The 21,403-nt window shown below is 43.0% G+C and overlaps 1 protein-coding gene across 7 annotated transcripts in view; it reads left to right on the top strand.

Moving 5' to 3' along the window:
- dlg5a (discs, large homolog 5a) overlaps window positions 1–21,081 on the top strand; it is a 38,974-nt gene extending 17,893 nt beyond the window's left edge. The window contains exons 8-35 of one of the 7 annotated variants that reach the window (XM_079689715.1): window positions 413–643; window positions 997–1,181; window positions 1,302–1,427; window positions 2,312–2,444; window positions 2,577–2,704; window positions 2,795–2,970; window positions 3,078–3,181; window positions 4,290–4,382; window positions 4,525–5,580; window positions 6,082–6,202; window positions 6,820–6,964; window positions 8,386–8,519; window positions 8,641–8,730; window positions 9,320–9,488; window positions 10,100–10,177; window positions 11,713–11,875; window positions 12,892–13,025; window positions 13,666–13,830; window positions 13,970–14,153; window positions 15,392–15,540; window positions 16,208–16,378; window positions 17,171–17,361; window positions 17,443–17,586; window positions 17,762–17,889; window positions 18,103–18,212; window positions 18,595–18,639; window positions 18,829–18,938; window positions 19,026–21,081. In XM_079689715.1, coding sequence (XP_079545841.1) covers window positions 413–643; window positions 997–1,181; window positions 1,302–1,427; window positions 2,312–2,444; window positions 2,577–2,704; window positions 2,795–2,970; window positions 3,078–3,181; window positions 4,290–4,382; window positions 4,525–5,580; window positions 6,082–6,202; window positions 6,820–6,964; window positions 8,386–8,519; window positions 8,641–8,730; window positions 9,320–9,488; window positions 10,100–10,177; window positions 11,713–11,875; window positions 12,892–13,025; window positions 13,666–13,830; window positions 13,970–14,153; window positions 15,392–15,540; window positions 16,208–16,378; window positions 17,171–17,361; window positions 17,443–17,586; window positions 17,762–17,889; window positions 18,103–18,212; window positions 18,595–18,639; window positions 18,829–18,938; window positions 19,026–19,129 — 4,767 coding nt within the window. In that variant the 3' untranslated portion in view covers window positions 19,130–21,081. Of the gene's footprint in view, window positions 1–412; window positions 644–996; window positions 1,182–1,301; window positions 1,428–2,311; window positions 2,445–2,576; window positions 2,705–2,794; window positions 2,971–3,077; window positions 3,182–4,289; window positions 4,383–4,524; window positions 5,581–6,081; window positions 6,203–6,819; window positions 6,965–8,385; window positions 8,520–8,640; window positions 8,731–9,319; window positions 9,489–10,099; window positions 10,178–11,712; window positions 11,876–12,891; window positions 13,026–13,665; window positions 13,831–13,969; window positions 14,154–15,391; window positions 15,541–16,207; window positions 16,379–17,170; window positions 17,587–17,761; window positions 17,890–18,102; window positions 18,213–18,594; window positions 18,640–18,828; window positions 18,939–19,025 lie in introns of all 7 variants that reach the window. The other 6 variants (XM_079689717.1, XM_079689718.1, XM_079689713.1 and 3 more) reach the window with 6 other exon arrangements.
- The last annotated feature ends 322 nt before the right edge of the window (window positions 21,082–21,403 follow it).

A 21,403-nucleotide genomic window follows, 5' to 3' on the forward strand; every position in this document is an offset into this window, starting at 1 on the left:
ATTTGAAATAATGATATGTTTTCAGATATTTGATATAAAGTGTCCTGGAATAAACTTGTTCTTGTCATTACTCATCAATCACAGCTTCCCTAAGAGACAGCTACTGAGTGAACCATTGCCTCTCTGATGTATGGATGGAATTTAGCACCAAGCTGTCTGCTTTTTTTAGTCTGTTCGTGACTCGGGCCACTTATCTTCTTCTTAGTCAGTGGATCAAAGGCCATTTTCTCAAATGACACAGCACAAAAAAATAGTTCAGCCTCCTCTTTATGAAGAATACTTCTGAACACTGGTTGACAGACAAAACAGAATCAAGTGTTGGATCCCTTCCGGAATTTGCCCTCAAGTATTTGTTTCATATTGCATGAATGACTCAGTGTTGAGATGCCCTCATTCTGTTTTGCCCCCACAGGAGTTGAACTCGTCACTGGTTGACCGCGACAGGGCCATCTGCGAGAGGAATGAGCTGCTGGAGAAGTACTGCCACGAGGTCAAGGACAAGGCTGAGGCTCAGAAGGAACTGAGTCAGGCCTGCAAGGACATCGAGATGGTCCGGGAGGAGAGGGACGTGGCTCGCAAAGAGAGGACGGAGGCCATCATTCAAAGGGATCAGCTGCTGCGAGAGTACTATCAGGCCAGACAGGTAACAAACTGCACCTTTTTAGAGAGGACCGTAACAAATGTCAAAGGTTAGACACACGATAAAGCGCTTAGTGCATCCAGGGAGGTTGTGGATTACAGCATGTCACTCAACTGAGCCTTAAGAGGATTTATGTCACACCTCTGTGTAACCCACTAGCTGGCCCTCTTATCAGTCATTATACAGATCACACGTACTTGACCTTTTTAAGACCTTGGTGAGCTGTGATTTGTTTGAAGGTCACTTACCTTAATCGGCTACTTCTTTTTCACACTAGACACGGCGAACTCAAGGATTGAAATGTAGCACATTCGTTTTAAAGGTTCATCTTTTTCATGTATGCTCGGTGTTCGTAGAAACAAGACTCAGCCACCCTGGACATGGAACGAGCCAATAAGGAGATCGAGATGCTGAGGAAACAGTATGAAGCCATGTCCCAGGAACTGAAGGAGGCCACACAGGAGGCGGAGGTTGCCAAATGTCGACGGGACTGGGCCTTCCAAGAGAGGGACAAAATAGTGGCTGAGAGGGAGAGCATAAGGTCAGTGGATGTTAAAGACTCCTGAAAGAGTTTGGAGGGCACATACAATGTTGTGAACAAGTACTAATTCCTGCTTCTCCCAACACCCGGCACCATCACACCTCTCTGCTCTCCCTAAAGGACTCTGTGTGATAACCTGCGGCGGGAGAGAGACCGGGCTGTCAGCGATCTGGCCGATGCCCTGCGTAATCTGGACGATATGAGGAAACAGAAGAACGATGCGCTGCGAGAGCTCAAAGAACTTAAGTGAGTCTCATCGCAATTGAGGTTTCAGAAACATAGGAAAAACGCATGCAGGCAATCCCAAGGACAATTCTCCCGCTATGCCTGTCTCTACTCAGCCAACTTGGTCTGTCGTTCCGTCTTTGTCTCTATAAGCTGTTGTACTGTATGTGTGTGGCGGGGCCTAAACTGTGTTATTGTGCCTTCAGAGACAGCATGGAGCTCCGTTGTTTGTCTGGCACCATTTCCACACGCCCGGATTAAAAGTGTAATCCCGAAAAGCGCCAGTGTTTTGGACACACATACGGTTTCTCACTGGCCCCATCGCCCTGCATATGAATGTGTTTATATTGCATGTAAAAGCTCCCTCTGCTGGCTAAAGTGAATATGACAGCCATTTAAGTCAAAGCATTGATGGAGCATGCAGTGAGTTCCAATGCGTTTTTTTGGTTTATCCTCTAAGTACGTTTGGGGTTTTAATGTCACAGCTACCCTTAAGGCATGCCTCAGTAGGACACCATATATCTTACTGACAAATGGCCATTGTTTGCATTCTACTTTTAGTTTTCTCACCAGTAAAAATAAATTGTATTCCCTAAACCACAAAACAGAATGTCTTTGCCAGCCCGAAAAGGGACACAACTTTATTTTAATCTTTTAAGTTTGTCAAAACATGTGCTTCTGCATATTCAATTCTTCCTTAAGGTAATACCCCCTTAATTCAAGTTGTATTCTACATCCAGAGATGCACACTGTCATTGTATTCCAATCAGAAGAACAGTATGCGTTGACAAATATTGTCCAGTATACGGACTGGTTCTGTGTGATTCATTGTTTCTGTTGTCTCTGCCCATCCATCCTCATGTGACTGACCTCTGACTCTGTGTGCTATGTCTTGGTCTGTTAAGGGAGAAGATGGAGAGCCAGCTGGAGAAGGAGGCTCGGTTCTGTCAGCTAATGGCCCACAGCTCTCACGACTCTGCCATCGACACGGACTCCCTGGAGTGGGAGACAGAGGTGGTGGAGTTTGAAAAGGACAGGGTAAGAGTCTTGTTACTGAGCGTGACAGAGGGTGAGAGCCAGTGGAGCTCTAAAGACTAAAACCACTTGATGACATTTAAATACGTTTGTCAAAATGGAGTATACTGACATTTATATTATTCCGTCTTACAGGACGACATGGATTTGAAGGCACTTGGATTTGATATCGCTGAGGGGGTAAATGATCCGTATTTACCAGGAGATTATGGAATATTTGTTACAAGGGTGGACAAAGGAAGTATCGCAGATGGAAGGTTAAGGTATGAGCTGTCTCACGAAACTCAACTTTTTTCATTTTCCGGACCAGTCGCTTTTTAAACCCCTTACCATTCATCCTCTTGTGTTTCCAGAGTGAATGATTGGTTGTTGAAGATTAATGACATGGACCTGACCAATAAGGACAGGAAGCAGGTGGTGAAGGCCGTGCTTAATGGCGGCGGGTTGATCAACATGGTGGTACGAAGAAGAAAGTCTCTAGGAGGAAGGCTCGCCACTCCTGTCCACATCAACCTTGTGGGACACAAAGGTATATTAGTGTTATATTCCAGAGCTTGCTTTCTCTTTTTTTATTACTATGCCTTGTTAATGCTTCAGTGTTATTTCATATTTTCCTGTTTATTACCCCATTTCTAGACAGCGGTATCGGTCTGGAGAGCGGTGTGTTCGTCACAGCACTCGTTCAGGGCAGTCCAGCAGCCAGGGAAGGTTCTCTCACAGTTGGAGACAGACTGATCGCTGTGAGTCTTGGCTTTAATAAAATCCTCCTTTTTTATTATTATTTTTAAACCCCTTCCTTCCACACACACCGCACCTCAGCTCAAATAGGTACCTTTAGCTTTCTAATTCTGGCCTCGTTCTATTCTATAATCCACCCTCCAAAGCAGATAAAGTGGGATTTGGTCGAGTATGTGAAGTAGAAAGTCTCCTGCTTTGATTAAATCCTCAAAAACCTGCCGCTCAACAGGGCTAGATGGAGCAATATTACCTCTCCTACACACAGCTGCAACATACTCACACTTTAGGGAACAAGTGACAGAAACTAAAACATGCATCATTGTCTTATCTTTGAAAAGTGACCATGTCTTTTGAGATTAGCACAACTCCCCTGCTAGTTTACATGTAAGCATGACACCTCTGCATAACCTTTAATTCCCGTAGCACTTTGATATCTCTGCTCAACATTTAGCAGTGCAGTCTCGTAAGCCAGGGAAGTGATATGCCAGATGATAGCTCAGCAGCCTTAAGAGATCTCTATCGTGGAGGAGTATCGTATTTTATCATGCCCTTGTTAATGTTAATCACATCAGTGTATCGGGTTGTAAACAACATATTAAATGCTTAGTTGTGTTTGCAAAATGAAGAGTGCTGAATCTGCAATGAAATATGCATGGGGATGCAATTTAAATGTCAGCAGCTGAACTCAGAGGTGAGCTTAGACGCTCGATGAAATGAATCCAAGTTGGTAAAGGTTTGCGGATTAAATTATTTTAGTCATGATATGTATTGCGTCACTTTCTTCTTTAATATCTCTGATGGCTTAAGAAAAATCCTCAAATTTAGCCTTTTGTGATGGAAATGTGCAGATTGCGGTGTGAGGGTTCTTCAGACTGAAATAGCAGCCTAGATTTCTCGTGGTTACCTCATTCGCAGTAGTGAGATACATCTTGGGCCCCAGGCAATCTCATGTTCACGAGATATGACACCTGAATGTGTTTGTCCATCTAAATTTAGAGTACTGCCAATAAAGCCTACACGCACCTAAGAGGAATCTCAAAAAGGTTAACATAGTTTACTTTAGTGCTCAAGGACCTGTCCTCACTTCCAATGTCTTTTTCTTCTCCCCAGATAAATGGCATTGCTCTGGATAACAAATCTGTGACGGAGTGTGAGGCTCTGCTGAGGAGCTGCAGGGACTCTCTCAGCCTCTCTCTCATGAAGGTGGGCCACATTGTCTTTCTGAGCTACTTGTTCTACTTCACCTTTGCCAAAAATCAATACCTTCCTTTCTACTTTCTTATGCCCTACATGGAAATTCTACAACAATTGTATCACAACATCCCTTCATCTGTCCTCCCCACAGTTTTTCCCTCACAGCACATCGGGCCAGAACATCTTTGAGAGTCTGCGAGAGTCATCGGAGAAATCCAACGGACGCATTCACCTGTCCGAGATCCACTCTCGGAACAGCCGCAACCTCAAACACAACAGCTCGACACAGACCGACATTTTCTGCCCTGATGTCGGGAGCAGCAGCAGCACAAGTAGCATCTCTGGGGAGCGGAGGAAGGTGAGAGGGGAATCTGACGAGGCGTACAGCGATGAGCGCAAGCCCTTCTCCACGAGTTCCCTCCATGCCAGTAGCCTTCGGCCGGCCTCTGACCTGGGCACTGGCCGTTATGGGCCCAGTGCTTTCCAAGAGTGCTGTCCCTACACAAAGCCGCCTGCCTCCTTGCCTTTTGACCCCGTCTCTGCCTCGGACTGCATCACAATGGAGACGACCCTGGAGAATAAGCACAGCGGGGGCACGTGGCCCAAGATGATGGTGGGGGGTATGTCGGTAGCACCAGATAACAGCAGTCCAGTCACAGCAGCAGCAGCCCAGCTCTCCATCTACAGATCCCCCAAACAGAGGAAGTCCATATTCGAGCCGGATACTTTCAAACGCCCCGAAACACCTTCCTCTAAAATGGAGTACATGGCAGCCAATCAGATTGCTGCAATAGCCGCTGCCGCTGCTGCAGCTTCAAACACCCCGCAGCCTTTAAAGACAGAGTCCCTCTCCTCCTCATCGACCCCAACCCCCCCAACCCCACCCACTCGCAGTGACTCCTTTAAGTTCAAACACAAACATCAGAGCAGCTCTGCCTCCGACTGCACCATCACCTCAGAGGGTAAGGGGGAGGCGGCCATCGCCATGGCAGCAGGAGACAGCAGAGGGAGGAGTGAGCGAGAAAGAGACAGGAACGGAAACCACTATTATCTGGACGGCAAGGTCCTGACCTCGAGGAAGTCGTGTGACGAGGACATCGGCCGAACCCGAGGAGAGGAGCCAGAGGTGAAAAGGCCACGCCCTAAATCTGCCCCCGCCCTCAGACGTAGGATGACCCCCCAGACCGTCACTCTTCCCTCCTTCCAAGTAAGTCCATTTAAGGCCCTAAATTGGATTGACAATCTTTTTTGTGATCCCTCCACAATGAGAGTACATTTTAATAAAGAGATGAGCACATTTGAAAGGTGTTTTGAAATTCAAAATGAAACTATTTAAAATCCTCCAAGTGGGCCAAAGCATCTACTTTTTTTAATAGAATTTACAGCCCCGTCAGAGTTATGCCTCTGGGAGTTGCCTCTTAGCCAGCGTGTCACTGTGATTGATGCTCCTGCACCGGTACGGGACCCAGCCCAGGCGCTGAGTCAGAGCCTGGGGCGCCGGCAACCGTGCCTGGCTACCTGTCCAGGCACAAAGAGAAGGCAGCGGGGATAAATGTTCATTTTTACCGCTGTGGGATGTTCATGCTGTCATTTTTCTCATATGGTAGTTGTCTCCAGCAAAAGGTAGAGGTCTCCTTCCAAGATATAATGGTGTTTTGTTGCCCCGCAGGGAAAAAGGGTAACCGTTTGTTTCTGTCATTCATCACAGAGTTACTCCAACGATGAGCATTCACCGGAGCCCAGAGACATGCTGCGTTCCTCCCCCAGCCGCTCTCACAGGCACAGCGTCGGCTTCGTACCCACAGTCTACAACGGCAGCCTACCTCCCAGTGAGTTGCTCAAGGGTTTACATAAACACATGATTGCATGAACTACAGCAGGGGTGTCCAAACTACGGCCCGGGAGCCAAATGCGGCCCGTGGTCCGCTTTGAATTGGCTCTCAGCTAATTCTAAAAGTATAACGGAATATGGCCAACACATGAAACGTGTGCTTGTCTTAAATATATGTGTAAATATATATTACAAAGTAGTATTCATGTGTCTATAAGCTAAATTTTCAAATCAATTAAATTCAAGTTCAACATTTTTTCTAACAAATGTTAGTTGAAAAAAAAAAGCCCAATAACCTATTTGCATAACAAGCTTGAAATATACCCTTCATATTTCCCCTTTTATTATAAGAAATCTGATAAAACAAATAAATGAAACCCTATGGAAAGCTGTGATGTATTCTGTTAAAGTATATTCAAGTATCAAGCGTAATTGACCTACATTTGATTGATTTTGCAAACTTAACTTATGAGGCAATATACCTCTCCTCTAGTGAGGGGCCCCCAGCCGTTCGGATGTTTTTCTGTATGTGGCCCTCAGTGAAAAAAGTTTGGACACCCCTGACCTACAGTATACGTAATCCCAGCCTCGCTCTCTAACTCTGTGTCTTGTCAGATTCAGCCCACCGAGGTCTGTCTCCTTGCCCCGCTGTGACAGCCGTGATGAGGAACCCTGTGTACACGGTGCGCAGTCACCGCGTTCACACCAGCAACTGTCCATCGGTCGCCTCCCAGATCTGTCACCAGCACACCCACACCAGGTTACCTCCCTTTTACATCCACCAGATCCTTGACCACTGGTTTATTTATATTGTCAGTTGATAATTTAAAGGTCCCCTATTATACTGTTTTTCATCAATATATGTGACCTGCTCTATCGAAATCAGTCGCATTGACCCGAAGACACATTTTGAGTTGTATACACTGCTGGAAAGAGGATATTCCTAGCTTTCTAATGATATCAGGATTGTTTTTTTACTCCAAATATTAAGCGAAATATGTCACATTATATAATGACTGTCAAAGAGTCATCATTTTGAGAAAAAGGCCTTCAAAGTTTCCTCTTCTCTGGAATCCATCGATCTGATTGGTTATTAGCGGAGCAAATGAGCAAAATACTACGGAGGGAAGATATTTTCGTGTGTGTGTGTGTGTGTGTGTGTGTGTGTGTGTGTGTGTGTGTGTGTGTGTGTGTGTGTGTGTGTGTGTGTGTGTGTGTGTGTGTGTGTGTGTGTGTGTGTGTGTGTGTGTGTGTGTGTGTGTGTGTGTGTGTGTGTGTGTGTGTGTGTGTGTGTGTGTGTGTGTGTGTGTGTGTGTGTGTGTGTGTGTGTGTGTGTGTGTGTGTGTGTGTGTGTGTGTGTGTGTGTGTGTGTGTGTGTGTGTGTGTGTGTGTGTGTGTGTGTGTGTGTGTGTGTGTGTGTGTGTGTGTGTGTGTGTGTGTGTGTGTGTAAAAAAAAAAAAAAACCCTCACGAGAAACACCGGCTGCTGTTATGCCTGCTGTGACGTCAAGTTACTCCGTTCTCCGCTTGTAATTATGCCGTTACAAGCTTCAAAGTTGTATTTATCATCTGAATTTGCCGAAACAAGTTTAATATTCTGAAAGCCAAGATTTGGTTTAATTGAAATCAGATGAAAACAAACTGTAACGGACCCTGCCGTGTTATTTATGATTACTCTACGCTTATATTCATAATGTCAGCCGGAGGGAGGGGGGGCAGCGCTGCGGAAGAGCAGATTGCCTGTCATCTTCCCTTTACAAGCTAAAAGAATGTATTTATCGTGTGAGTTTGGAAATAAAAGTTTCATATTCTGAAAGCCAAGACTTTGTTTGTTTAAAATCAAACAAAACACCCGAACATCTGTGTTTTTTTACGCAAATCCACGTTTATTTTGAAATGAGCCGTTGCGACTTCCGATAGAGCGGGTCACATATTATAGGTCTCAGATATATACAAAACGTGTCTCTGAAGTGTTTGGCTCCAAATACCAAACAGATCACCCATTGTAGCATCCCATAATCCCCTCTGTTTCGGCCCTGTTTCAAAAGTGCTGATTCCCTGTTTGTTACTTTAGATGAAAATAAGGAGCCCCTCCCCACGCCCCTCTGAGAGATATTTGGTTGAAAAGAACACAATGGTGCTCTGGGAGGAGGTTCAGGTGATAAGGTTGTTTTTTTTGTAGCCCCCAACACCAGGGTCGTCTGAGCCTGGACCTGAGCCAGCAGAAGCGAACGAGTGACTTCTCTGAAACCTTGTCGTCACGCAGCAGCCGAGCTTCACACGGTACAAACTCACTGCCCTCCAGCGCACGACTCGGTCAGTCTGACACTCACGCACGCACTCAAACACACGTAAAGGTCACAGCCTCGGAGCCCTTTCTCTTTTTCGGAGGTTGTGTCACAGCGTTTATTTCTGTATCATCTCATCCCTGTTCCAGGTTCTTCCAATAATGTCCAGTACCGCACAGAGAGGATCAAAATCCCTTCCACTCCACGCTACCCCCGCTCCATGCTGGGGTCAGACAGAGGTACGGCGCTCTCCATACATTATTGATATGAAAAAATATACTTTTTACTCGAGATCCTTTGATCACAAACTGCACAGCGGCAGCTATAGCTCTAGCCTTATTTGAGTTCAGGTCTGGTTTAACTCACTTGGCTGTATGATCAATGTCTTTTTTAAAAAGTTTTAAATTGAGTTTTTACGGCATAAAAAGGTAACATGTCATCCTCAGAAGTGGAAATCTTATTCAAACGCCAGTGTTGATCTTTTATGTGGGCAGGAATCCTTTGGTCTCTTTTGGCCTTTGATTCCCACCAAATTATGACATTTTTATTATTACAAACAATGTTACTGTTTTCAGATAGTGTTCAAACTGAAAAATAATGTGTCCCGTTGCACATAGTCTCCAGGCATTTCAAGATTTGATTACCCAAACCTCCACTGCTGGCGTTTCTTTTATTAGGCTAAGCTTTCAAACACATACAGTAGTGTTGAAACAAACATGACAGGCAGCTCAGGTTGCAATGTGTATTATCATATTAAATCCACATGTGTGTCTTTGTGAAATCTCTGACTTGTTCTGTCCCTTGTTACTCCTCTTCCCCTGAATCCAGGCTCCCTGTCGCACTCTGAGTGCAGCAGTCCCAGTCTCATCACACCTCCACAATCACCACTCAATCTGGAGACTTCTTCATTTGCCAGCAGCCAATCACAAGGCTCCATTTCCACTTTGCCTCGCATCTCAGTCAGCCCTTTGCCGATGGGGGAGCGCAGGAAAGACAGGTATGACGAAAACGAATACACCTAGATAGATTTGTTAAAGAAGTACACTAAGAAAAGGATTTGCCCAGTTAGGATGACATTTCTGCGCTAGTGTTATGCTGTCAAACATTGGAAAATTGAAGGTTAAATATAAAAGCTAACTAGAATATTAATCACATGATTGTTACTGGTGCAATCGTTGTGATAGGACGGGTATTCTGGGAAGAAATGGTTCTAGAAATGGTGTAGCTGGTGGGTGAATGACGCAGAGTATTATTATAAAGATGACTTCTGAAGCTGTTACAATATGGCCTACGTCTGCCCTTAGGGATCCTCTCAGGCTAATTCAAAAGGCGTTGCCAGGCAACAGGTCAGAGCTGTGCAATCCCTCATTGAAATTCAGAATGAAAATCCTATTAAAACTCCTAATAATTTCATAAAGCCCCCTGGCTGTTTTAGGAAAAGAAGCAGCTGCCGCTATGTTAGGATTTGTTTTTATTCGTTCCTCTAAAATATCTGTCCCATTGTGTCTCCTCAACACCTCTCAGTCTCTTTTACTGTCTCTAAATGATATCTGTCCTCCATTCTGCTCTTTATCTTCATCCCGCCTATCTGCAACCTTCAACTTCCAGATTTCTTTACCGTAATCGATCTTTTCTAAGGATTCCTCTGACTGCAAGGCCGAGGTTCTCCTCTCTCAGGAGCCTCAGGTTTGTGCTTCATCACAGTGCTACAAACCAGGGAATGCCCACCTTTCCCCAAATTCAAGTCGTTGACATTCTTCACTGCAGTTGGCTGGATAATATGGAGGAGCAGAATAATTGTGTGCACTCTACATGCACTATACGTTATGCAAAAGCAAAATGGGATGTTTTCCACCCTTCACAAGAGTGTCGCTTAATTTTCAGATAGCTAGTTCTTTGCATGCCACAATTTTAGCGCCTTAGGAAACCAAAATAAATTATACCTGATTATCTACACTCACAGAACTTCAAAGGTTCAGTGTTATGTTTTATATGGCTGCACTTGTCTCCCTCCATGTCGGAAATCCCACTTCTATCCCAGATTTTGCATGCAGTGTCCATGCCCCATGATGACGACATGGTCAACCTGCATGTTTGTTTTTTGGCCTCAAGTCGACTCACCTCTCAGTCCGCAGTATGTATTTATGTAATGGTAATATAATTCAGCCTCAAGCTTCTGGCATTTGTTTGTACACCACCACTCTGTTTTACCCCCGTGTCTGGCTGCTGATCCATTCCTCTTATCCGCCCGCCCTCATGGAAGTGTATGCCCTGTCCGGAGCCAACTTGTAACCGAGACACACAAAGTTCACGCAAATCTTCTTCACGTGAAGGGATTTCACTTGACTCAGTGTCTCTGTACTGTAAACCTGTCCTGGTTCTTCTGTTAGCCAGGCATAAAGTGGACTTTGGTGGAGATCAATTTACAGGCCTGGAGGGAAATGTTACGTATCGCAAGCATTCTTTTATCACTAATCAGACTTTCCATTGATAGTTTTTTATATTAAAGGTCCCCTATTATACTGTTTTCCATCAATATATTATAGCTCTCAGATATATACAAAACATGTCTCTGAAGTGTTTGTCTCGAAATACCAAATAGATCATGCATTGTAGCATCCCATAATCCCCTCTGTTTCAGCCCTGTTTCAAAAGTGCTGATTCTCTGTCTGTTACTTTAGATGTAAATAAGGAGCCACTCCCCACGCCCCTCTGAGAGATATTTGGTTAAAAAGAAACACAATGGTGCTCTCGGAGGAGAATCAGGTGATAAGGTGGGGACTGTTACCTTGGTTGGTGATTGGCTAATGGTTACACAATCCAACAAAAATCGTTATGACATCATAACGTGGCCAAAATCTGATCAGCTCATTTTCAGACCGTTTTTATATAAATGGATCAGGACAAAAAGTGAGCAAATCTTTTTTCCTGAAACCGTCAGAATTTCTTTACACAGAGGGGACACATGTTTATTTATAAAAGACAAGAAAATGTGGATTTTGCATAATAGGTGACCTTTAACATGTATATTATATTTGGACAAGATAGGATTTTGATAAGTAAAGCTAAAGCCTATGTAGCAAGCGTCTCTCCAGAGCTGTAACAAAATTGGTCCGTTCAACTGTGACGTCCCCTCACCCTGTCCATGTGCTCCTTGGGGTCACCCTGTAACTGCTTTTCTTGGCTGATATTTATTAATACGTTAATCTCCTTCCCACCAGGCCGTACTTGGAAGAACCCCGCAATGTCGTGGTGCAGAAAGGCGCAGAGCCTCTGGGCATCTCCATCGTCAGCGGGGAGAACGGAGGTATCTTTGTCTCTAAAGTAACTGGAGGAAGCATCGCCCACCAGGCGGGGTTGGAGTATGGAGACCAATTACTGGAGGTATGAACAACCTGCTGTCGGTCAAAAAGGTTACCGCTTCAAAATGCATAAATAAGAATGCATTGTAAAAAAGCAGAACCATACAGCAGCAGTAATAATTATGCTCATACTAGTTTATGTTAACTTCAAAGGCTCAGTAATATTGCTGTGTCTGTACATTTATTCTTTATGACATAATGTCCTTAATGCAAGACTGTATTCATTAGTGTTGTCACGGTTCCCAGTATTTTAATACTTGCTGAAATGCATTTGCCGAATACGTGTTTTTAGTTAATGTAAAATGGCTGACAGAGCTGAAATTCTGTTGAGGACATGCACTGTCCTTGTGGATGCTACACAGTCGGTAAAGGAAGAATTTGTAGGAGTAGCTTAAATAAAAAGTGTTTTTAAGTTACATTTGTAATTTAATTGTTGGATAAATAGATTAAGTTGGTGCAGTTTAGTAATTTTGCCTTTCACTACCCCTTCAATAAACTGGTCATTATCTAAGAAGCACACTTCAAAACTATTTACACTTTTCATATATTGGTTGGTAAAGATTTTAATTGAGTTTCAATTCAAATAATTGTTTTTAAACACATCTGTTTTAAGTACGACATTAATGGACACTTAAAAGAGTTACAATTTTCCCTGTCATTAATAGTTAAATGCCTCAATGTCAGATCTCAAACTCAGTGGTGGCTACAAGATGAAATCCCCTTTATCTGTATGATATAATAATGTTGTGTGCATACAACTAAGCACGGTTATTCTGCACTTTAGAATTGCAAGTATCACTACAGATGTTACCTGGCCAATAATGTTAAAATAATGGCCGCCTGTTTAACAGAACATGAACTCCTTTTAAGACTTTGATAATGGCTGTAAAAGTAATGCCCTTTAAATTCTCTTGAGTATCTTCGCCACCAAGTACTACTAAAGACTAAAACCCTTAATAGACTCGCAACATACTGTGTATCATTAACCCCGCCTCGGCTAAAACGTTCTCCCTAACCACACTTTTCTGTCTTTGTCAGTATAATGGGATCAACCTGCGTAACGCTACAGAGCAGCAGGCCCGCCTCATCATCGGCCAGCAGTGTGACACCATCACCATCATGGCCCAGTACAACCCGCACATGTACCAGCTGGGAAATCACTCGCGCTCCAGGTAACAGGATGTTTCTTGTAGAATTCTCTGTTCATATTCCCTGTAGGGTTAGACCCGTGTGTGCTGCCCGGCTGCTTCCTGAATCATCCAGTTAGTGTTTCAGTTTAAGAATGACATCAGCATTTATATTGTGTTTTTTATGCCCAGGTGCTCTTTAAATGCATTTGTAGTTTTTTTTTTTTAGCACAGAAGCAAGATGATACATTTTTCACACTTTCTTTTCTGCTGAATGAACATAAAGGAATTCTCTGAACAAGCAGTTGTTCACCCATATGCAGAATATTAAGATGTAATTAACTATGTAGCTGTTCATCTTTAAATATTCACAATATGTACAAATGAGTCCATTTCATAGCTGAACATGGAGTTTCAAACTGAAGTATAATACATATTAAACCTAGTAAAAAAGCAAATGTAATTCGAAAAACTACAATTCTATATAGACATTTAAGTTTTAGGGTGAAAGTATGTTTATAGAAATTTGACCGTATAAAAACAATGAACCTGTCCGTGATCTCTGGTGGAGAAAGCATGTAATAGTGACATTACCTTTACTGGGAAGTTCATTGCCCAAGGTTTTTTGCAATGTCGTTTTATTTGATTGAGGCAAAACTTTTCTCCTCTTTCTCTTCCGGGGCAGCTCCCGTCTGGAGCCAGTCAGCTCTCAGTCGACCCCCCAGGGGAGCGGAGCCGCCACCCCCGACAATCACTCCACCATCGACACACTCAGCGAACAGGACGAAGGCACGCTCACTCCTTCCTCCAAGCAGACCACACCCAATACCAGTCCCCACAATTTCATCAGGTAAACCTCTGAACAAACATTAATAAGAGTGAGGACAACAAACACACCATATTGGAAAGCTGATTGTGAGGAAATGATTGCTCCATGCTACACCCCTACACTCCAATAACTCTCTAATCGACCGCTTGTTGTCCCGCAGAATGCCGTCTGAGGGCAGCAGGAAGGCGGTGGAGCCACGGTTGGTGACGGTGCGGCGGCCCGGGGTGGAGGTGGGGGTCACACTCTGCGGAGGGAACCTACGGGGCGTTTACATAGAGAGCCTGGATGAGGACAGTCCTGCCAGGGGCCCCGACGGGCTCCTTCCTGGGGACCTCATTCTGGAGGTGGGGACCTTTCTGACTTTTATTCAAACACACATGCACAGACGTAGATGTAGGAATTTCGTAAAAATGTACTTAAATTTATAAACGCAAAATCCACTTTTTCATGTATTTTATAGATAAACATGTGTCCCCTCTGTGTAAATAGATTATGAAAGTTTCAGGAACAAAGATCCCCTCTCCTTTTGTCCTGATCCATTTCTATAAAAACTTGTCTGAAAATGAGCAGATCAGATTTTGGCCACGTTATGATGTCATAATGTTTTTTTGGCTTGTATAACCATTAGCCAATCAGCAACCAAGGTAACCCCCCATCCCCCCTTATCACCTGAACCTCTTCCTAGAGCACCATTGTGTTATTTTTAACCAAATCTCTCTCAGAGGGGCGTGGCTCCTTATTTTCATCTAAAGTAACAGACAGAGAATCAGCACTTTGGAACAGGGCTGAAACAGAGGGGATTATGGGATGCTGCAATAATCTGTTTGGTATTTTGAGCCAAACACTTCAGAGACACGTTTTGTATATATCTGAGACCTATAATATATTGATGAAAAACAGTATAATAGGGGACTTTTAATGCACAACCCCCTCAGAAACTAACCCAATATACCTTGCAAAACATTTATATATATTTTGCATATTTACAATTATTCAAGTACATCAAGTATGTGTAGTGTTTTCTGTATAGCTTTGTAAGACAGTGAATAGTTGTAGCTGTAATTAGTTTCTTGAAGTGATCCCAGGGCTAAACTTTTATAATAAGATGTTGCAGAGCTTTGTGTGTTTTTGTGACTTTAGTCTCAAGCACTGCCAGAAGGCGGGCAGGCATTTCTTTGTTCCCTTCCCTTCATTGTTCCTCCTTGATCCTCTCCTCGGCTGCGTTCTCTCTCACTCCACGTTCATGATCCATTTAGAGCACAGCAAACTCATAACAGACAATTCGTGACATGCTCCCACTTACTTAGCTCTCTGCCGCAAAGAATTCTGAATTGCCATGCCGCTTTGTCATCACACCATCACTCTGTCCTTCAATCTCCCTTCTTGTTTGTTTTTTTTCCCCCCCCAAACACGGCACAAATCAATACTGCGACACTTTAATACAGCTGAAAGCTTGGAGGAATTGTCGCTATTTACCCTTCACCGGCACTGCAAATGAATACACAGAAATGTCTCTGCTACTTCTTTTATTTTAGGATGTGAAGTTTTCTTTTTTCCATTCTCATCCACTCTTCCCTTTCAGTACAACTCGGTGAATATGAAGAATAAGACAGCAGAAGAGGTGTACGTGGAGATGCTGAAGCCTGCAGAGACGGTCACTTTGAAGGTGCAGCATCGGCCAGATGACTTCAGCGCACTCAAAGACACTCCAGGGGATGGCTTTTATATTAGGTACCTGCACGTGTATACACAGCGCACATGCACACAGCTCAATGTCAGGCGTTAATGTGTAACCGCTGTGTAAGAGGACCACAATCATTCTCCCTAAGCAGCCTCCTCTCTGCTATATATAGAGTCACCACTGCAGCCCCTTTGGACAAGATGGAATCTCATCTAACCAATTACGTCCCAGATCCAGCGTGTGACTGCAATGCTGCTAATCGCACCCCGCATTTAGGTTATCTATTTAGGTGTTCCATGTTTTAGAGCTCAGGGTTTTCCAGGACATTAGAAATGCACTGTATATGAATGGAAAAAGGAGCTCTAAAATAGTTTATTGTTGGGAGTCTGTCAGGGTGTGTTGCCTCAGCTGCCGCAGTCACTTGTCATATACAGTAGGCAAGTGGGCTTGTGTCGTCATCTGCAGTAAATACACTCAACCTTACAGCTTGTCACTGATAGGCTGTTGGGGAATGACTTACGAGGCTCCAACAAGAGGCGAGCAAGGCTTCTGCTGTCAATAGATACACTTTCTCCACACTTCCTTTCTCGTCTTCTCTGATTGAGGATCTCGTTCTCTCCACACCTGCTCTCTCTCACTTCATCAACTTTATTCTCCTCCACTCTCTGGTTCTGCGCTGCGCTTCATAACGCCTCATATGTCTCTCCCTCTCAACAGAGCACTTTACGACCGTACGGGGGAGGCGGAGGGGGACCTCAGTTTTAAGAAGGATGACATCCTGTACGTGGATGAGTCTTTACCAAAGGGCAGCTTTGGGACGTGGATGGCCTGGCAGCTAGATGAGAACGCACAGCAGATCCAGAGGGGGCAGATCCCCAGCAAGTACATGTGGGTGGAGAATTCAACGCACGCTTACACACATACATTTTTGAGCTGGAGGACAGTTTGTAACAGCTGTGACAACAATCTGTGCCATACTGCTGCAATGTAGGAGTCGTGTGCAATGCCCCTTCTCTTCCATATGTTTTTATGCTGTCCTTTTTGCACTCACGGCAAAGTCATGTTGTCCGCTTATTGTATGTCTAACGCTTTTTTTTTAATGATTTTGTACTTCTACTGGGCCTGAAGGGACAGTTTGAAGTTATAATCAATTCTTAAAAATAATAAATCAACAAAGATGTATTATGTCATCAACATTGACCCTTAACAACTATGCTTAACCTTAATCATCTTAGTATACAAAAATAGTTAAACAATTGAAACGGTTATGTTTCAGAAACTTGGGCTTTTAAAGTTTATTCATATAGCACCTTTCAGCACACGGCAATTCAAAGTGCTTTACAAATTAAAATAAAAGACAATTAAGAATAAATACAGCAGAAACACATTGTAAAATGGTGTGTGTGTGTGTGTGTGTGTGTGTGTGTGTGTGTGTGTGTGTGTGTGTGTGTGTGTGTGTGTGTGTGTGTGTGTGTGTGTGTGTGTGTGTGTGTGTGTGTGTGTGTGTGTGTGTGTGTGTGTGTGTGTGTGTGTGTGTGTGTGTGTGTGTGTGTGTGTGTGTGTGTGTGTGTGTGTGTGTGTGTGTGTGTGTGTGTGTGTGTGTGTGTGTGTGTGTGTGTGTGTGTGTGTGTGTGTGTGTGTGTGTGTGTGTGTGTGTGTGTGTGTGTGTGTGGGGCGTAGGATGGACCAAGAGTTTTACCGCAGACACAGTGTGACAGAAATGAAGGAAGACTCTGGTAAGACGCTCTCAGCTGCGGCCCGCAGATCCTTCTTCAGGAGGAAACAGAAACACAAACGAAGCAGCTCCAAAGACAGCAAAGAGATGGTGGCTATCGACACAATCAGCACGGACTCCATCCCCTTCCTAGATGGTGAGACAAAAAATGCAGGAAGCACAACAATGGCACCATGTCACTCTTTTTCGAGAACCATTTTCGATTTTTTTGTGTCAGATTGCGTGAGCCTGGCATACCAGCGGGTCCAGAAGGTGGAGTGCGCTTCTCCACGACCCGTACTCATCCTTGGGCCGCTCACTGACGCTGTCAAGGAGATGCTGGTCAAAGAGTCTCCTGGGAAGTTCTGCAGATGTATACTGGGTGAGTTCACCTTATTCAGATGTTTGTCAGTCCAAGAAATAAGGGAAATTAATTGAGCATTTGTATTAACTGTAATACTTAAGGGTTGAAGAAATGTGAGGTTCGATTTGTACAGTAGCCTGAAAAGTGTTCTTTCTTTGGATAATTTTCTTTATTCTTTCTGTCATGCCTGCAGAGGTGATGAAGGCATCCCAGCAAGCCATCGAGCGTGGCGTCAAAGACTTCCTCTTCATCGACTACAAGCGCAGAAGTGGCCATTTTGACGTGACCACTGTTGCTTCAATAAAGGAGATAACAGAGAAGGTATTAGCCTGCCTGTCCTTTCTTTTATCATTCGATTTGATCAGGAAAGATAGAGGCTTCAATGTGTCTTTAATCTCTGCTCAAGATAAGATATCACTACGGCTGTGCTTTAATCTTAGTTATCCGTGAATGAAAGCAGGATTCCTGTCATTGTCGCACCTTTTATAACTTTGTTAAAAAAGTTTCTACTTTTTCTTCTTTTGTTGGATACAGGGCTGTCACTGTTTGCTCGACATCGCCTCGCACGCCATTGAAAGGCTCCACAGCGTTCACATTTATCCAATTGTTGTATTCGTCCGCTACAAAAACGCAAAGCAGATCAAGTAAGTAGCATTTCTTTGAAACACATACAATGTCATGGTAGAGTTCGTGAGTGTGTGGATGATGGGCCCAGCAGGATAAGCCTTCACACTCTCCCTCCCACCATGAACCGTTTAGTCTGTGAAAGCCCCCCACCCCACCACAAACTCTTGCCTAATCCCAAACAGCTGCTGAACCATCCTGTTGTTCTTTTTGTTATTTATTTTTAAGATAAAATCTCTCATTCCAAGTGATGTATTCCTACTTCACTTCAAATGGGTTGAACGTTATAAATGTTATGCCAGGATTCATTCAAACTTCTTGGCACAGTTTTTAAATATATACTGCAAAACCTATAAACTATAGACATAGTAATGGTTTACCTAATTTTTGACTGATTTTCAGAAAAGATTTCTCTCCAAAGACCCTCACTGGCAAAATAATTAACAGGTGAATTCTAAATTTCAGCATAAACTGTCATCAGTTTATGCTTACTGTATCAGTATTAGACACTGAGTGATCGAAAGCTTCATTTGACACAATGAAAATAACAGGAAGATAAGTGGTGAATGGTTAATACCTCACATGCGCTGACCTAAAAGTCTTTCCCGTTTCCCCCCCCCACCCCCCACCCCATAGGGAGCAGAAAGATCCGGTTTATCTGCGGGACAAAGTATCTCAAAAACATTCCAAGGAGCAATTTGAAAGTGCGCAGAAGATAGAGCAAGAGTACAGCAAATTCTTCACAGGTATCCACTCGTAACATTTAATACAGATGATATCACCGTTATGTGTCAGTCGACTTTCTGTATATAACATTACCTTTTTGTTTTCAGGTATCGTCCAAGGCGGCACCCTCCCCTACATTTGCACTCAGATCATGACTATAGTTGATCAAGAACAAAGTAAAGTCCTGTGGACTCCACTCGGCTGCCCCTAGAGGAGACTGGCTGCGACTACAGCGAGCTGTGACCCTCATCTCCATTCCCCAAACACTAATTAACTCTTTCACACTATACCAATAGGTACACTACAGTAAGCAAGTTATGTAAATTATTGATATTTTTTTATTTTGTCTTTGTCTTGATTTATAATCAGAGCCTCCATTTATTTCTGACGTGCTTCGGAGCAGGTTGGTAGCACTGGAACCTCCACGTTAAAAGTTCAGTCAGTCTTCCCAAGGGTTTCTGCTGGTGTATTTGTAATGCTGCATTGTAAGCGTCCGTTTACAGTCAAAAGATGAGTCCGACTATAGGTGTTCAATATTTGCTTGAATGCGTGTCTCTCCCCCTGTACCATAACCTCAACACTAATGAAGTTCACCCAACCCTTCCCCTTGTACCAAATGACATTTGTGGTTTCCCTACAATTATGCACCCGTTTAACGACGACTGACAACTAATTGTGTGTGTGTGTTTGTGATTTGTGAGTGTGTGTGTAAGAGAGAGAGAGAACATATTGAGACTGTTGTACACAATTGTATTGACAATGTCAGTTTAATCAAGGTCGTGTATTAGCCTAAATATGATGCTATAGAAATGGAATGCCAGGATCAGACATCACATTCCTTGTGATGTTTGTCACAAAATGCAAAAAGCATCACACCTCTTTTAATTATGTAGCTGTGGTTTTACTGAACCTGAGCGCCAGCAGTGACGGCCATGTTGACTCCAAACACTTCGATGTTTGCTCTATGCATTGTGTTTCTATAGTAGCTGGGTGTGTGAACAGTTTAGGGTTTGGAAGTGCCTTCGGAGAAGAAGCCTGATCTGAAACCAGCCCCTGGTCACGGAGCAAGAGTTTATCTTTCAAGATCCATTGCATCACTTCACACACCATGGACGAGATGATTTAGAGGCTGATTTGAGACCAGTAAAGTGTAGCGCGCATGACAATGGTGAGGTTTTGAGGGTTGGCTGAAGCAGCAGCCAACAGGTTAACTCCTCAGAGTGCACTCCAGGGCTAGACAGACCACTGTGTAACTATCATTCTTTTTCTTTAACAAATATTTAACAACAATATATAGAGTATAACATATACAGTATGCAGATACAACTGAAAAAAAGAAACATATATATAAATATATATTACATGTATTTTCACTAGGTCATACGCCTAGGAACGTCTGGCTGTCAAGTCATGTCTTAGCAGGTATTAGCATGTTTTTAAAAAAGAATTTATTTTTGTTTCTCTGTGGTTGGTTGTCAGTCACTTATCAATGTACTCGTTAAAAGAGACACTATGAAGCAAAATGTGCAGGGTAATTTCAAAAGGATTTTACTCTGCTCTGTTTAAATGTTAGTGACTTTTCATTGTTATTTAATTGTATTTTTTATTAAGAAAGGCAAAAGATATTGACTAAAATATTGTGCCCTTCCTCGAAACCATATCCTGTATCTTATTGTGCCAAAATCCACTAAGGCAACTTTATCCTTTTATTTCTGTTTTGCACTTGTTTATCTGTTAACCTTAAACATGTAACTGTTCCTAGGTTTCCAGTAGACCACCAATCGGTACTATAATTTCTACTGTAACTAATACACGTTTTTATCTATCACATCAGTTCCTTACATTTCATTGATGGCCTTTTATTCTTAATTAGAAAAAATGATTCTTATTTGAATTATTAAAAAGGGATCTATTCTTGCACAATTTTTCAAAGGAAAATTGGTCCACAAGTTTGACTATTGGGCTAAAATACTAAGCAGAAGCAAACTGTATTGTTACTATTTTTCTGAGTAGATAGTATACGATAGAGAGGTACAACGTGACATGGTTGTATTCTTAGGAAGAGTCTAGATGCCAGGTACTGATTGAATTTTCTTTTATTAAGAAGAATGATTTGTATGTTGAGACATTAACATGAGAATAAAACTCATTTTCTGTATCACGCTAAGGACTTGGTCTGAATTTTTGTCTACAGTGTTCCAAAAAAAACACTCATTGGGAAATAGTTTAGTGTTTGTAATGGTACATAAACAACAAGGTCACAATTGGAAAATGTTGAGGAAAGAATAATAATGTTTACTGCATTGAAGTGTTTATAATTAATTAAGTTAGAGTTGTGTAATAAGGATATTTTAGAGGAAAGGGTCAAGTTAACAATATGCTGCCTCATCTTATTCTTTTTCCAAGAAGAGGATGAAAGCAGAGCACAGAGCAAAAGTTTTTCTGTAAATGTCTCGCTGAAATGTGACTGTGTCCTTCAGTGATG

Source organism: Notothenia rossii (assembly GCF_949606895.1).
Source record: "Notothenia rossii genome assembly, chromosome: 6".
NCBI classification, from domain to species: Eukaryota; Metazoa; Chordata; class Actinopteri; order Perciformes; family Nototheniidae; genus Notothenia; species Notothenia rossii.